Source organism: Heterocephalus glaber, unplaced genomic scaffold (assembly GCF_053883595.1).
Source record: "Heterocephalus glaber isolate CG9 unplaced genomic scaffold, H.glaber_assembly_v1.0 deba00001610, whole genome shotgun sequence".
NCBI classification, from domain to species: domain Eukaryota; kingdom Metazoa; phylum Chordata; class Mammalia; order Rodentia; family Bathyergidae; genus Heterocephalus; species Heterocephalus glaber.
The window spans coordinates 25,149,616-25,166,860 of NW_028258381.1; the positions used below are offsets into that span (position 1 = coordinate 25,149,616).

Sequence of the window (17,245 nt, forward strand, 5' to 3'; positions counted from 1 at the left end):
GCAGGAGTTGTCAGGTCAGACTGTAGGTGGCTGTCACCTCCTGAGCACTGTGGGTTTCTGCTGGACCTTAGCATTCCCTTGTGGCTGAACCTTCACATGGGGGACAGGTGGATTTTTCTGTCTTGTTTCTGACACACTTTTCCCTGGGGTCCCAGCTGGCTTTAGAAGCTGTGGCAGCCACTGTGGGAGGCTCTGCTACCTCAGCCTGGCTGCCCCACCCTGCCGATGAAGGCGGCCTGACTCATGCATTCTTTGGAGATCCGCTGACATTTCATTATGAGAACTGGATGGCCTTTCCCAGATCACATTTCAGTAATTATCTTTATCCTCGACTTTAGCACATTTCCCTACGTGCTATACAGCAGTACCACCCAAACTCCCAGCATTTACTATACGTTAGTTGGGAGTTTCAACGGCCTTTTCATAGTTGGACAAAACAGTATCAAAATAAATAATACAAAGATGATCTATAACTTGACCCTTCCTAATTTGTTAAATTTATGTTTCTGTACAGAACTGGGTATATTTAATCATCAGTTCTCAGAAAGTGTCCACACGAGGAACTTTGTCCACCGGGGCTTCCCTGGGCTCACTTACCTTCTCGTCTTGGGAATGATAGGGAGAGATACTGTCACCCCTCTCTGTGTTCTGCAGAGAGGCACCTGCTGAGGCTTGCTCACTCTCCTGGCAGCCCTGGCCAATGGAGGAACTCACGCCAGCCCTCACTCCGTGCTATAGTGCCTCTGACCCCATAGGCCACCTCCAAGGCCTTGTTTTCTAAAGCACAATCATTTCTAAAGTCAGTCTTCAAGGTGGGCACATGTCCTTATGGGGTCTTTTCCTTTGACTGAAGGTGAAATTCCCATCTCTATCCAAACTCTCATTTCCTTTGGGAGCACTGTCATCAGAGACAGACAGTCATTTGCCTAACTCTCACCTGGAGTAAGGGTCCTCTGAGGGTCAAAGCAAACTAAAGCTCACAGAAAGAATTCGACCCACATTGTATTTGGTTAGATCTTTGATGGTGGTGCTGCTAGTGGTAGTGGTTATATCATTCAGAATTGGGGCCGTTTCACATACAGATCTGATTCCTGCACCTCTCAAGAAGTGTCAGGTCCACGAAGACTTGGCCGCTGTCGTCAGAGTTAGCTGGAGCCGGGTGGAAGCGGCCCCTTTGGTAGGGCGTGTGGCCTTCACCACAGCAGCTGCTCTCATTAACATGACTGTCTGGCTCTAGGGGCCTTTGAATTGTGGCTTCCACCTGTCCTGTGGCACCTGTTGCCAGGGTCTTTCTCTGTGTGTCTTACAGCCTTCCAAACAGGCCCGAGCTGCTGTGAGCAGTGGTTAAATGGCTGCAGGAGGAAAATCTGCTCCTAGAGGCCCACGTGCTGTGCCAGCCCAACCAGGCCTTCAGTAGGGGGGTCATGGCCAGGGTGGGGCAGGTTTGCTGGCACCACTCCATCTGTTCACTCAGCCTGAAGGTTATAAGGAAGGTTTCCTCACTGAGGGGTGAGGCCTCTTTACAAAATATGAAAGAAAGAAGCCAGTGACAGCCCCAGCCCATTTCGGGCTTCCAAGACCGGCTGTTGCCACAGAAGGCTAAGCTTCCTGTTTACCAGCTGGCCCGAGACAAAGTGGCTGTGCTTCCTGGCTGCGCTGGGCCTGGCACACAGGCCAGGTTCTGTCTGTCAGGATGGTGGGCTGAATGCTCGCTCTGTGCTTGGCCAGTGGGCTGGCAGGGCCCCCGTGGCCTGGGCCTGGACTCGAGCCACCCTCGGGCAGGCACCTGCTGGAGGGCACTGCTCTGGCTGCAGAACTAGCCTCAGCATTGGGGAAGGAAGCCGGAGAGGGAGGGCGGCCTCCTCCTCAGCTCTCCTTTCCCTGCACAACCCAATCCAAGCAAAGGCTCTTGGCACCAAACTGAATCTCTCCATAGTAAATGTGTATCTTTTGTTCTTAAGTCTCCCAGAAGCAGCAAGCGAGCTCCTTTAGATAAAGAGCTTCTGTACCGTGGGGCGCTGTGCATGGGAATTGGGCCCTGCTGCAGTACTTCATACAAAGTAAGGGTCCCACTAACTGCTGGGCCTGGCCTCCTCCTTCCCAGGTCCTGCTCCTCTAGCAAAGGAGGTACTAGAGATGCTTCCAGCAGACTAGAGAAAGGAGGAGAGGCTATCTTAGAAGCCAGTGTACCATTCCACTGGCCGAAGCTTCCTCTTGACCCCATAATCTGTTTCTCCAGGAGCCACAAGTACAATAAAAGGACCAGGGCTCATTTTCTGTCAAGATTTCTGAGATTCCAGCCCTCAAGCTTCTAATCCCAGCATTGGGAGAGGCTGAAGCAGGAGAATTGCAACTTAGTGACACTTTGTCTCAAAATAAAAAATAAGAAGGGCTGGGAATGTAGTTCAGCATGAAGGCCCTGGTTTCAATCCCCAGTATTAGGGGGGGAAAAAAAAAAATCCAAGATTCTATATAGGGAAGGAAGGGGAGAGTACCAGATGGTCACTCATGAGGAAAACGGTGGCCTTTTCTCAAGTGTCATCAGGCCGCTTGCCTGTTCTCCGCTGTGGCCTTAGTGGAGGAGGGCACATCGAGGAAAGACTCTGGCAAGAGCAGCAAATAAAAGCAGAATCCAGGAAGGCAAAATCCCTGCAAATGTGGCTTCCAGCTGCACTGTACCCAAATTTGAATTTGTAAAGACAGGCCACCATACTTGTCAGCAGCTGGGGCGCTGAAGGTCATTTCAATGCCACCGGTGGCAAAGCAGCCTCAGCTTTTTTCTAGACTGACTTTTTCGAGGCTTCTCTGTTCCCGCCCGGCTTGGCCACTCACCCTGGCACAGCAGCATTTGCACTACTTGCCAGGATGTGAGCTTGTCACCAGCAGGCAGACCGCCTCGTGTCCCCTCCACCCAATCTTCATGTCAGTGTTGGCCATGCACCTGCGTGTGGAGTGTGAGGTGGCCCAGGAATGATTCAGCCAGTGGCACAGCTCAGCCTCCTGGACGGGCAGGACGGGCCTTACTCAGCCTTCTGACCCCACAGCCTTTTCCCCCTCGAAAGGCGGAGGTCATAACAGCCCAGCTGGTGGTGAGACCTGGGCTCGGCAGCTGGTTGCCCTGCTTGGACCCCAGATCTAACTCTTGATTTATCCCCTTTTTAGGCCTTAGTTACCTTCCTCGTGTGATAAGGGCTACTATCAGCATGTACAGTTACTGTGAGAATTAATTAAGTCACACATGTATATAGTTTCAAAATATATGGTATTTAAATTTAAAAATTATTACAGTAAAAGACATTGTCATTCATCTTCCTCAGAATCCTCCCCCTTCCTTCAGACACACTTGCGATTCTTGCCATTTTGTGTGTGTGTGGTTTTTTTGAGGCAGGGTCTCCCTGTGTAGACCAGGTTGCCCTTGAACTCACAGCAGTCCCACTCAGCCTCCCAAGTGCTGGGATCAGAGGCATCCTGCTGGAAGTTTCTTCTGTGTTAGTGTCTTTATGAGGCATGATGAAAAATATGGTGAATTGAGACCATACTCTTAAGTGAGATAAATCGGACACACATGTTTAAATGCTGCATTGTTCCTCTGGTGTGAGAAACTGAAAATGGAAATAAGGACCAAAATGTATAATAGATACTGGGAAATGGGAAGAAAATGTTCAAATGAGAAGGGGAATGAGGGAGGGAGGAGGGGAAAGGAAAGAAGGGACAAGGAAAAAAAAAGAACAGAAGGAAAAAAATGGAAACAAAGCTTTTGTAAATAAGGAGAGGAAGAAGGGTTGAAGGGAGGGGAGGGGAATGGGTAAAAAGAAGAAGCAAGATATATCATGTACAGCTACAAATTTCCTATGATGAGTGTTAACATCATGAATATCTACAATGTACCAATAATAGGGAAGGGTGGAGGGGTGAAGGGTGCACAGGTAGTGGGGAAAAAATAAGAACCAAGATACATCATGTACAGGTACAAGCACCCGATGATACATGTAAATGTATTGTATACCTAAAATGTACCAATAAAAGAATTTAAGCAAATAAAAAAATAAAAATAAAATGTACCAATAAACATTTTGCTTCAAAAAAAAAAGAAGAAGAAAAATATGGTGAGTGCTGCTGCTGAGTGCCACCCAATGGAAAGGCAGGCTTGTAAAAACATGACGCTGTGTCCTCATCCACCTTAGTCACTGGATCTGGCACTGTGTGACTTCTGGCTCTTCCCCAGAGTCAAAATGACCATAAAAAGGAAACATTTTGAAATGATTCAGGACACCGAGGCAGGGAGGACAGCACAACTAAAGACTCTTACCAAAAAGGACTTCCACACAGCTTCGGAAGTGGCAGAAATGATGGGATAAGTGTGTTCAAAGTGAGGGGGAGGATTCTGAGGGGATTCATGGCAGTGTGTTTCAGGGCATAATGGATTTTTTAAAATCTAAACATTCATTGTGTATTTTGATCATACCTCAGAAACTACTGAGGTGTTAAGGATTGTGAGATTTTTGAAATACTAAGATCGGCGCCTTGTCATAGAAATGCAGTAAAGCTCAGCTGTCTGTACCTGGCCTCGCCTCTCCTGTTGTATTCCAGCTGGCACGTTGGTCACACCTGCAGCTCCTCTCAGGCCAGGGCCAACCTCATTACTGTGACTGGACCTGCAGGAATGAAGCACTTTCCTATTGCCAGATTCACTGCATGGCATCAGAGGAGGTCCCCCAGAGAGGAAGTAAGAACCCCAATCCCTCCCCTCTCTCCTCACAGAGCAGGACCTTGACTTTCATCACAGAAAAGCATTGCAGGACCCCTCGAAGAGAGGCACAGGTAGATTCATTAAACAGAATCAAGGCCATTTGTGGCGGCGCAGGCCTCTAATGCCAGCACTCAGGCTGAGGCGGGAGGATTCCTGTGAGTTTGTGGCCAGCCTGATCTACATAGTGAGTTCAAATTCAGCATGAACGACATAGTGAGACCCTGTCAGCGAGACCAAACAAGCAAACAAACAATCAAAGAAGTACACACTCAGAAAGGAGGGTGGGTTCCAGGATGAGGTGCATTCTAGTCTGCAGCTGGGGGTGTTTATCTGGTTTCCTGTCCTTAAGTTGCTCTGGTGGGTCAGGTTCCCCATTAGTGGACTAGGTTAGAATATGAAGCATCTGAGTATGTTTGAAGGTTAGAGCTGTGGTTCCCGATTAGTAGTGCTGCTTCCTTGAGGGCGGAAGTCTGTGGAGGTTGGGAATCTGAATCCACACTATTAGAAGAAAAGCACCACCCAATTGCAGACCAGTCACACATGGATCTTTAAAGACTCCTCAGAATTTGGGAGTGAGTAGCCTGGAAGGGAAAAAGTAGGATTGGGGTGAAAAGCCATTGCAGCCTTGGGCAACTTGATTGTGTCCTGAAGCAGCAGTTTCCTTGCAAGTGTAATTTAAAGATTAGGATTTCCTTGTCTCCTTTCTACCTGTATCTTTCTCTCTTCTGTGTTCCTCTAAACCAACCCCTCCATGGGAGGCCCACCTCTGCCCTCTCCCCGGAGCCACTCTTGCACCTTACACCTGCAGGGAGGTGCTTCCTTGGGTTGCAGTAGCCTTCGGCTTAAGCAGGGTTCCTGGGACCCAGAGCAGTTCTGCCTGAACACAGATGAGCACGTTCGCACCTGTTTCTTGGCCTGAGGGTTTTCTTGTTGGTAATGTTATAGTCTACCCTACCTACCATACTTCGAGCAGCATTTTTAACCCTCCTGATACTGGGAATTGAACTCAGGGCCCTGGCACTGAGCTACATCCTCAGCTCTTTTGGTTTTTTTGTTTTTGTTTGTTTGTTTGTATGTAGTTCAGGCTGGTCTTGAACTCACTATGTAGCTGGGGCAGGCTGATCCTCCTGCCTCAGTCTCCCAAGTGCTGAGATTATGGCCACTCCTGGCCTATTTTTTTGTTTTGAGATAGGGGTCTTGCTAAATTGCTAAACTGCCTGGTCTGACATTTGTGATTCTCCTGCCTCAGTCTCCAGAGTGCTTGGGTTACAGGTATGTGGCACCAACCTGGATTATCTTATTCTTCATAGGAGTGGAGCAGCCATGTTTAGAGTCAGCTGTCACAGGTTCTGCCCCTTCTCCTAGTCTTGGGCCAGCTGTGACTCTGAACTTGTCACACAGGACTTCAGAAATGACAGGAGCCTCAGAGAAGAGCTGACAGAACCCCATACCGGAAGGGAAATGAGCCAGGGAGAGAGGTGATGAAAAGTGAAGCAGCTAAGGCTTACAAAGGTCCAGAGCAGCTTCACGGCCACACCGAGGCGCTGGAAGCCCTGGACTTGCCCCTCATGGTGCACCACCTGCCGATGATGCTCAGCCAGGACCACCTGGTGGACATCACCAATGCCCAGGTTCGTGCTCCTCCTCGTCACTAGATGTCACACCTTTAAAGATGGGCTTTTAATATACAGAAAACTTCCATTTGTATTCGTATGGAGTCATAGTACATATTTTTCTTCCTCTGTGGGGAACTGATGTGGCAGAGTATGCAGTGGGAGTCACCATCTCATTGGACTGAAGGTAGAGGAGTGAGCAGTGTCTCTGATTTGAAATATGCCCCTGTCCAGTCGGTTCCCATCCAGATGACTCAGCTTTCACCTTCCTTTCAAAGTTTGTTCATTTACATTGCTTTCCTAACGTCAGCCCGGTCTTCAGCAGCAAGTCTTCTCTGTCTGAATAGTTTGGTTTGATAAGTCTCGAGTGAATATAAAGTACAGGGCATGGTTTTTCTGTTTAGTCCACATGGTTGGGAAGAACTTCGCTGTGTTGGGTGTGGAGATGCAGGACACCTGGGGGCTTGCAGGGAGTTCAGGGTTTGAAATTCCTGACCAGAGGCCAGCAAGCCTCCTTGCTGAGGTGTGGGCCTCACCTGAGCATTCAGAGGCTCAGGGCAGTTGTGAGGCCTGTGTTCCCTCCTGGGAGGCCCAGCAGGGGAGCCATGGTGGGCTGGGCCCAGGCAGTAGGACAGGTAGGGCGGCAGCAGCTGCGGCAGAGCACCTAAGCATGGCCAGGTCAGGCTAGGCGGTGGCAGGGGCCTGGGGAGCACTGAGGACGGAGTGAGGACGGGAGTGAGATGGTCTGGTTGACTTCCTTTCTCTCTCCCTCCCCTCCACCCCCCCACTCTTCCCCTCCCCTCCCCCTCATTTGCCCTCTCACCCCATTGGCCTCTTTTTCCCTCTCCCTCCCTTCCTTCCCTCCTTCTCCAGCAAAATCCTAGCATGGTGGCTTATGCTTGTTATCCCAGCACTCTGGAAGCTGAAACAGGAAGATTGCCTGAAGTTTGGGCCAGCCTGGGCTACAACGTAGTGAGTTAAAGAGCAGCCTGGAAGATATAGCAAGACCTTGTCTTAAAAACCAAGCAAAAAAAGAAAGAAAGGAAGGAAAAGAAAAAAAAAGAGAAAAAGGCCCTGGCTTCCATTTCCAGTATCATCCCCAGTGCAAATCTCCAAAATCAAATCCATGTATAAGTGCACCTTCACAGCCTGTTTTGCTCAAGGGTTGGTTGTATTTTCGTATACAGTAAACCACACACATCCGGCCGCTGACTTTAACACGTTTCCAGACGGCTTGAACACCGGACTGTCCCACAGGGTAGCTTGTGCCCCTGCTAGTACAAATGGATCTCATCACTTTTATGGGTCTTTTTACTAATGAAATTAATAAAAAGCTACCCAATGGGACAGTCACAGATGTACCTCCAGTGGTTCAAGCTGCCCAGCAGCGGGACATATGAATGATAGCCTATCATGAACATATCCAGTCATCTGTAGGTTACAGATACCTAACACTGACGTAAATGTCACTAGTAATTGTTATTTGGTGTTGGGTAGGGAGAATGACAGGAAAAACAAGCTGTTTTCTTGGAAACAGGAAAACAGACTCATTTTTAAAAATATTTTTGATTCTTTGTTGGTTGAATTTGTAGATGTAGACCCTGTAGATATGGAGATCCTACTGTTTTTGTTTGTCTTTTTCTTTAAAGCCTATTACTTATGGTCCAGAACAAAATATGTACCAATTTGCTGGTACCAGTTACCCACCTGTTTTGTTTTTTTAATGGTACTAGTGCTGGGTGTGGTGGCACAGACCTATAATCCCAGCACTTGGGAGGCTGAGGCAGGAGGATCACCATGAGTTCAAGGCCAGCCTGGGCTACACAGTGAGTTAGGGGCCAGCCTGAACTATACAAGGAGACCCTGTCTCAAAAAACCAAAACAACAACCACAAAATGTACTAGTGATTGAACTACACTGAACTACATCTGCAGGCCTTTAAAAAGTTTATTTTTGAGACAGTGTCTAAGTCTCTAATTAAACCTAGGCTGGATTCATACTTGCAATCCTCCTGCCTCAGGCTCCCGCAGTAGTAGGATTACAGGCCTATACCATGACACACAGCCTAGTTCCCCTTTCCCTTTCACAGTGTACTTTTGGCGTTTGGTTTTTTCCTGTTACATGATGGAAAATTTCAAACAGAAAAGACAGAATTTATACTGCGAGTACACCTATAGAGGCCATGCTTCTTCACCTAGGTATCCTTCACACATCTGTGCACTGCACCTCCTAACACACACACGAGCATATCATTAAGCAGAGTTCAGTGCTGAAGGGTGCACATCCACGGGCCCTGCTCCGTGAGCTCTGACAAATCCCCATGGATGCAGCCTGTCTTATCCCGCCAGTCCTCCCTGCACGTCCTCCCTCCCACCTCCAGCTCCACCCTGCCAATCACTTTGCCAGTTCTTTTGCCAGCGTACTGTCACTGGATCTAGACCTCAGTGGGAGCGGGTGTCACACCCTGTCGTGCTGCTTTCTTCGGGTGTTGTTCAACACTCATCTGCGGTGTGGCACGGGTGGGTGGTTTCCTGCTCTCTGAGGATGGATCCTGTGTGGCTGCTGGAAATGCTGAGTTTGGCCCACAAGGTCTCTGTGTCGAGCAGAAGGTCGGCCGCTGACCTCACTAGGACCCCCAAGGAGGCTGTGTGGAAAGTCAGGTGGATTCTCCTGACGCTGGCTCATCACTGGATAGATACTATGGGCTTGGCTCTAGAAAGTACATTTTGTTATCTTTTGAGATGTCAACAGCCAGCGTATCCAGTGACATCTCTCCTTTGTGTCTCTTTTCCCCCCAGTCGAAGATTCCGGTCTCTGGGGCCAAGGCAAAGGGCATCCTCTACACGTAGTCATCCAGAGGTGCCCCCTTTCAGAGGTATGCGGGAAGTGTGGGGGGATGGGCACAGGAAGAGAACCTCAGATGGAAACAGTCCCGGTTTCCATTTGTGTCTGTGGTTAAATGACTGCAGTAACAAGAAGAATCAGCTTTCAAAGCCTGGAGCAGAAGGCTTTGAGGCTGGGCAGCAAGCCAGCATTTCGGCTTTTAGCTCAGTCCAGACAATTTATCCAACACAATCTCCTGAATTGTCCTCTCCTCATCCTGCTGTATTTGAAACACTTGACAGTTATAGTGGTCTAGGTCTACAGTGATTTGACGCTGTGTTCCAGCTTCTCCCTCTGCTGCCTCCATCATTACAGATGAATAAAGGCATTTAGTCTCACTGCAAAGTTATTCATCCAATTCTCTGCAGAAGCCCTCCACCCCCTTAATTGGCTTTTCTTGTCTGGTTGCCAATGGCTACATCCACTCACTTCCCCCACAGCAAGCCTCTCTCCAGGATGGAAAGCTGCTCTGGGAGTTTTGCTGTTTCGCAGGGATGTGTTTGAATTCCCGAGGACAAAATCAGCAGCCCCTACCCTGCTCAGCCGGCTCCCTGACCTTTGAGCCTGGGATTAGTGGAGAAGCTGAAGTCCCTGTGAGTTAGGAAATGGGAAGTAAGCTGCCCTCCCTTCTTCCTGATCTACTGGCCCATTGGCTGTCAGGCCAGCCAGTGCTTCTTTGATTAAATAACAAAGCATTCTGTTCTCACAGCACTGGGCCAAATAACATTTAAAAACAACTGGAAACAGGTTTCCTAACAACTGCTTTTTAATCTTTTCCCTTTGGACCTGTCTTTTGCCCCTTGTTTCATGGATGAGAAGACTCCATTCTTGCTTTTTCTCGGGTGGAACCTTCAGGAGGTCGTCCTGCAGCTTCAGGATGGGCAGCAGATTGCAGTGTTCATGCACAGCAAGGAGAAGAAATGAGCAGAAGGCTGTGCCCGCCCTCCCAGCCATCGTGAACCGGTTCTCGGTGGCTGCTGGCCTGAGGTGGTTCCCGTGTCCTGCTGACATGACTACCACAGATGCTGCTGTGCTTCTTTTAATTCAGAGAGAAATTTACAGTAAAGGTTTATATTTATTTAAAAGTGCTCCTTACAAAAAAAGCAAAGCACAAGGTAAAATAGCCCCGTATTAATAGTAAAATGTTGGTGGATTTCTGCTAGTTCTCACCTCTTTTCTTCTCCTCCTCTCCTCATCCCCTCCCATGGCTTTCAGCTCCATGAATAAGGCCGAGGTTCAGCCTATGCCACAGTGCACGCCTGTAAGCCCAGCTACTTGGGAGGCTGAGGCAGGAGGATAGAAAGTTTGAGGCCAGCCTGGGCAATTCAGTGAGATCCAGCCTCAAAAAACAAAACAAAGCCCAAGCAAAAAACCAAGATATTAAAAAGGGTGGAGGGCTTGGAATGTAGTGCTGAGGGTCACCAGCACCATCAGGGCTTTGAAGTTTGCGGATGTCAGAATGCTGAGAAAGACCAGCCCTTTTCATTTGCGTGGCTTCTGTGGATCCCTGTGAAGTAGCTTGTGGGAATTCTCAGTCACTTTGGAGTATTTTGTTTGTTTTATTGTTCATATTTCTATTTTAGTCACAACTGTCTGCCCTACTAACGATTTACAAAATAATTGCCTTTATCCCAAACATTCTGAAAGCTTAAAAACTTACGTAAGTACATATATATGTCTCAAACAAATGTGGGGAAGTTAAAGCTAATGGTCCTTGTCCCTGTGCTTTACAAGCAGCTTAGCTGCATATGGTGTTAGAGAATCATTTCCTCAGCTTCTGTTAGTCTTAGGAGAAACAAGCTGAGGGTGGTGGTGCACACCTGTGACCCCAGCACTCTGGGAGCCTGCGGCACAAGGATGGCAAGTTCAAGGCCAGTCTGGGCAACTTATTGAGAACTTTAATAAATAAGTAGATAAATAAATAAATGCAAAATAAATAAGGACTGGGGATGTAACTCAGTGTGAAGGCCCTAGGTTCAGTCCCCAGTTCCTAAGGGTGAGTCGGTGGGGCACCTTCTTTCTGAGCACCAGAGCCTACAAACCAGAAAGCTTTGATTTGAAAAGGCCAGTTTAGCCCTCTTAATATTACTTGGCTTAGCGCAACTGTAATTGTCCACAATGAGGGACATTTTTGGAAAGCTTTTAAAAATATTTATGTATTTATTTATTTTGAGACAGGGTCTACGTAGTTCATTCAGACTGGCCTTGAACTCGCTGTGTAGCCCAGGGTGGCCTCAAACTCGAGGCAATCCTTCTGCCTCAGCCTCCCAAGTGCTAGGATTACAGGTGTGCACCACGCCCAGCGCCTTCTTTTTAAACAGTGGCAACATTTCACATTTAGTAAAGGTAGGAAAAAAACCCCAGAAGGCTATTGAATAAACGAGCTTTGCAGAGGGATGTAGGCCAAGTAAAAGTACAAAAAAGGGAAGGAAAAATAAAAATACATCCTACAGTGTAGGGTGGCTACTGTGAAGAGACACCATAGCCTGGAAAGAAGCTTCTCAGGGGAAAACAAAAAAGCACTGTTGGCATACAAGGCCTTTAATTGTAGCTGTTCTGGAGAGGGGTTTGTGTCTTTGTGTGTGCATGTGTGTGTGTGTGTGTGTGTGCGCGCGCGCATGCGTGTGGCACTGGGGATTGAACCCAGGGCCTACTGAGCCCAGTCCTATTAATTTTTTTTTAGACTTTGAGACAGGATCTCAGTAAGTTGCTTGGGTTGGCCTCAAACTTGTGATTGTCCTGCCTCAGCTTCCCAAGGAGCTAGGATTACAGATGTGCCTCATCACACCTGGCTGGAGTGTGTCTTTGAAAATATATCTCTATGTTCTTTGGTTATACAGTGATAATCTCTTTCCCTGAAAGCACTTTTGCTGGTGTGTTTATTCAGTATTTTAAATGGCTAACGCTGTCACAGTTTTGTGCCGCTTGTCTGAGAATTCTATTCCATTCTATTGTGTATGTCAGTCTATTGCTTCATCCAACTCTTCTCAGACAACTTTTACTTCCTTCCATTGTAGAGTTTTTGTTTCTTTGCTATGGCCAAATCATAAAAAAAGGGCCTGGATGGATCTCCCTTTCTTAAGGAAGCTGGTTTCCTTTGGGTAGGATTTAAATCAATGAAGAGGCTTTTCTAACTCAGCTGACAGTAAGCAGTATTATTTTGTAAAAGAAAAGCTCCTTGATTCCTACTTCAGAGCTCCCATCTTGGGTATTTTTTCTGGTTATGTTTACTTCCATATCAGCACTTAGTGTCTTCACCGGTGATTCTGACCAAGCGATGCCTGTCACTGGCACCCGCTGTGTCTTTCCCGCTGACAACCACGATGTGTGTTTGCAGCCAATGGACCCTCATCCACTGCCTCACTGATGTCTTAGATAATGCATATTGTCACCAGAGAAAAAAGTGACCTTTGAACAAGCGCCCCCAGCGCATCCCATAGACAGGACTCCCGGAGAAGGAAGCAAGGGGTTCTAAAGACTGCAGGGGGAGTGGGACTGTTTCCCTGAGCAGAGCCACCCGGCCTCCACCAAGTAACACCGCACTGCAGGGCAAGGCCTAGCAGGGTGTTAAAGGATGTGGGAGAGACCAGGGTGTCTCGTCTGGAGGGGTGGTGTCCTCTGAGGCCTGGAGTCTAAGCCGGTGCTAAGCAGTTGGGTGTAGAGTGACGGTGAGCTGCCCAGGAGGTCCGGAGGGCCCTGAAGAGAGGCGATGGCCGGTGTGGACGCCACCGACAGAGTTCTACATGCAGTTTGGGGCTTCCACCAGACTTGGAGTAAGTATCGATTCTGCTGTTATGGGGTTTCAGAGCCTGGGCTGAGCGCGTCTGGAAAGACCGTTTTTCTAGACGTGGCCCTCTCCAGCCTCCAGCGTTCCGTTTGCCAGTCCTGGGACTCGAGAGCACCTACGTAAGTCGAGGTTTTATTACTCCCAGGTTTGGTAACTTGCATCCCGATGACGAAGCTGGAATAAATTGCACGGAACACGAAACAGCTGGATCTTGACACTTGGCGTCTCCCGCCCCCAGGAACGGGAAGAAAGGTGCTGAAGTGGCAGGGGCTCCCGAGGGGGCTTCGGAAGCAAGCAGCTGTGCAAGTGGCCTTGGGCTGCTGGACTACCGGTTTTCAGTTAGTACAAAAAGTGCAGGTAAGTATTCACCGGCCACCTGCCTCACAAGGTGAGGCAGCGTTTATGCTGCCTGTTGGGATGCTTGGGGCCCAGATGCTGTGAGTTTCCACCCTTACCACTTCACAAAGGGGAAGACCTCCTGCTCCCTGCGGGCCACTCCCGCCCCGCTGTCCTGTGTGGTCGCCAGGGCTGCTCGGCTGCACAGCAATAGAAAATTGCGCCCGCGCTGCGACAACCCCGAGGGCAGGGAGGTGGGGCAGAAAATGCTAACACCGAGCCCCTGGGACACAGGTTGGGTGCAGGTCCACGGACCGTACCTTCCATTCCTAAATTCTTCCAGGGTTTCCCCCCTCCTTTCCAGGAAGAATTTTCAAAAGGATTTTCTGCCTTTTTACAAGGAATCTTTAGTTGCTAAAGTCAGACAAATCACAGGTACTGTAACGTTAAAAGCCTTTTATTAAACAAGCCATTAAGGCAAAAATTAGTTCTCCTCACTAGTTACTATACTTACCTTTTAACAATGGCCACCATTTGTCAGTTTCCTTTAAGTACTATTCATTTTTTTACTTTCAGATTTATTTCTGCGCTGGGGATTGAACCCAGGGTTTTCACACTGAACTACAACCCCGTTCCTTTTATTTTATAATTTCTATTTTGAGACAGGGTCTCCGTAAGTTGTCCAGGTTGGCCTTGAACTTGCGATCCTCCTGCTTCAGCCTCCCATTGTGCTGGGATTGTAATCCTGTGACAGTGACAAGGAAGTCTATTACAGGAAGGCAAGATATTAGGGTGGATATTAGGAAATCTCTTAATGTAATTCACCATACTAGTAGAGCTAAGGAGGAAATCGTGTCTTTTTATCAGAGGAAAACAGACACTTTGTGGGTCTCCTTCCCTCAAAGCCAAGAGGTTCCGTGGTGAGGTCTCCATTCGAACTACCCATCGAACCCTACCTCCACCAGCTCCTCCTCTACCTTATCCACGGCAGTAGGGCTGAGTTCCGGCCCTCTGTCTATGTCACAAAGGGGAATACATTTCACACAGGAAGCTTTTGGGGACACTCAAACCATAACCAAACCATGCAAGGATAGACTACTACATAGAAATCACTATTCTTCACATATACAAAACACAGCCAGTTAGAAGAAATAGCGGAGCACAGACCGTATTATAATAGTTACATGAAACAAAGCAAAACCTACCTAGGAAAAAGCAAAAATTCTGCAAAAGTGCCAGACGTGGTAGTGTGCACCCGTAGGCCTAGGCACTCAGGAGGCTAAGTCAGGAGGATGGCTTCAGTTCAGGAGTTTCAGAGCAGTCTGGGCAACATAACAGATCCTATCTCAAAAAAAAAAATCTGCGAAAACTTACATAAGAAGTGCTGAAACACACTCCTCAAAGACACAAAAGTAGAACTAGATACATGGAAAGATATACCATTTTCTTGGATAGTTAAGATTTTTCATCCTAAATGTGTCAGTTCTCCCCACATTCAATTTAATGCTATTGATAAATATATGGCTAGATTTTTCCCCCTCAAGTTAGACAAGCTAATTATGAGTTTATTTGGAAGAATAATTAAGCAAGGGGAAGACGGGGAATCGTGCAAAGGAAAAACTGGTCTCATACTAACACAAGCACAAATAACTGAGTGTGGAGGGGAAAAGACAGTGCAATGCCACAGGATAGAAAATCCAAAAATATATCAGAGTTGACATATTTATAGTTACAGCAGCATCTCAAATCAGCTGGGAATGAGCATTTAAAAAATGACACAGGTCACTATGTATGAGGACAAAATTAGGTTCATTGTTTGCCATACAAGTTCTAAATTAATAAATCAAAGATCTAAATGCAAAAATGAAACCATGTTAAAAACTGGCAGGAAACTATGGGTGGATTCTTTTATAACCTGGAGATTATAACCAGATTTGGTATTTAGAAGTAACAAAGGAAAGTGATCAGTTCGACTAATAAAAACAAATTTCTGTATGTTTTAAACCAAGCAAATTAAAAAGACAAATGATAAATTGGGGGAAATATTTACAATTTAAGTTAAAAGAGTATCCCAAATTTGTAAAGAGCATACAAAAATTAAGAGAAAATAATCTAGAAAAAAAATGGACAAAAGGTGCAAATTTGTAGAAAAATGAAAATGACTCAAACATACTAAAAAGACATCAGCTTCACAGAATGTGCAAATGAGAACTACAGGGAGCTACCAATTTTTTTTCCGGAAAATTGGCAGCCATCTCTAAATTTGACAACCTATTTTCTTGGCCACCTGTGGTGAAACAGGTATTCTAAAATTGCTGGTGGTAACAAAATGCTAGAGCTCCTGTAGAGATGAATCTGAAAATATCAAGAAATAATTCATGTGTATTTAACATTTGACCTAATTAGCAATCTCACATCTAGGACTGTGCCCCAGAGGTATGCTGGCACAGACACAGGATGACACTTCTGTAAAGATTATTCAGCCATGGGGCCAGGGATTTGCTCAGTGGTGCTCCCCCTACCTCGCAAACACAAGGTCCTGAGTTCGATCCCTGGTACCAAAAAACAGATTATTCAGCCATGCATGGTGGTGCACACCAGTAATTACAGCACTCAGGAGAGTGAAGCAGGAGGATCACTGCAAGTTCAAGGCCATCCAGGGGTACACAGCGAGACCCTATTTCAATCCCCCCCAACAAAGATTACTCAGTGCATTTTTTTTCTTTTTTGTAGTACTGAAGGGTTGAACCTTATAGCTCATACTGAGCTATATCCCCAGCCTTTTAAAATTCTTGTAGTTTGAGACAGGGTCTCGCTAAATCACTAAGTTGCCCAGGTTGGGCTCAAACTTGAAATCCTTATGCCTCAGTCCCCCAGGCACGTGGAAAACCCTACTATACCTGACATCAAGACTTAGAAGGTTGGCAAAGGGACAGAAAGGTAAGTCCACAGACATACAGTCAGTTCTTAGAGATGGGTATCACAATGTAACAGGGAAAGAAATATCTTTGACAAATGGTGATGGAACTGAACACGCTTATGGAAAATGAAAGTACTTATCCCCTACCTCATACCATATAAAAAATTAATCAAAGTGGATCATCGATCTAAACATAAAAGCTGAAACTATAAAGCTCATAAAAAATGTAATATATTCAAGACACTGCGTTAGGAGACTTCTTGTAGAGGATATACAAATTTTAAACTTAAAAGTTGACGTTTGATATTTAATTTCACCAAAATTAAAATCTTTTCACCAAAAGACACTGTTGACAAAATAGGCCACAGATTGGGGAAAAAAATGGAATGGGCTGGGGTGTAGCTCAGTGGTATGCACCTGCCCAGCAGGCCCGAGTTGGAGTCCCCATTCCCCATAAACCTGACAACTGGTATCCAGAATGTATAAAGGACTCCTATTACTCAATTAAAATGAAAGGACAAAATAATCTAGTAAGCAGTGAAAAAGTTCTATTCATTATTCATCAAGTAAATGCATATTAAATCGGCAGGAGAAAACACCACATAACCAGGAGAATTGGCTAAACTGAAAAAGATGGGTAATAGCAACATCAGCAATACACTGTGCTACTCATAGACTGTGCTGGGAGAACAGAAAATAGCACAACTAATTTAGAAAACCACTGGACAGATTCTTAAAAAGTTCTACATGCATCTACCCTAAGACCTGGAGATTCTATTCCTAGCATTTTTTTTCTTTTGTTTTTTTGAGTCAGGGTCTCCCTTTGCAGTCCAGGCTGGCCTCGAACTCACTGTGTAGCCCAGGCTGCCTCTCACTTGCAGTGATCCTCCTGCCTCAGCCTCCCTAGTGCTGGGATTACACGCATGTGCCACTATGCCCAGCACTATTCCTAGCTT

At 46.7% G+C, this 17,245-nt stretch overlaps 1 protein-coding gene across 1 annotated transcript in view; it reads left to right on the plus strand.

Moving 5' to 3' along the window:
• The window catches only part of LOC147822662 (uncharacterized), a 35,498-nt gene that overhangs the window by 16,163 nt on the left and 2,090 nt on the right, over positions 1–17,245 (plus strand). The window contains exons 3-5 of the mRNA XM_087196393.1: positions 9,162–9,238; positions 10,066–13,152; positions 13,272–13,390. Coding sequence (XP_087052519.1) covers positions 12,956–13,152; positions 13,272–13,390 — 316 coding nt within the window. The 5' untranslated portion in view covers positions 9,162–9,238; positions 10,066–12,955. The remainder of the gene's footprint in view (positions 1–9,161; positions 9,239–10,065; positions 13,153–13,271; positions 13,391–17,245) is intronic.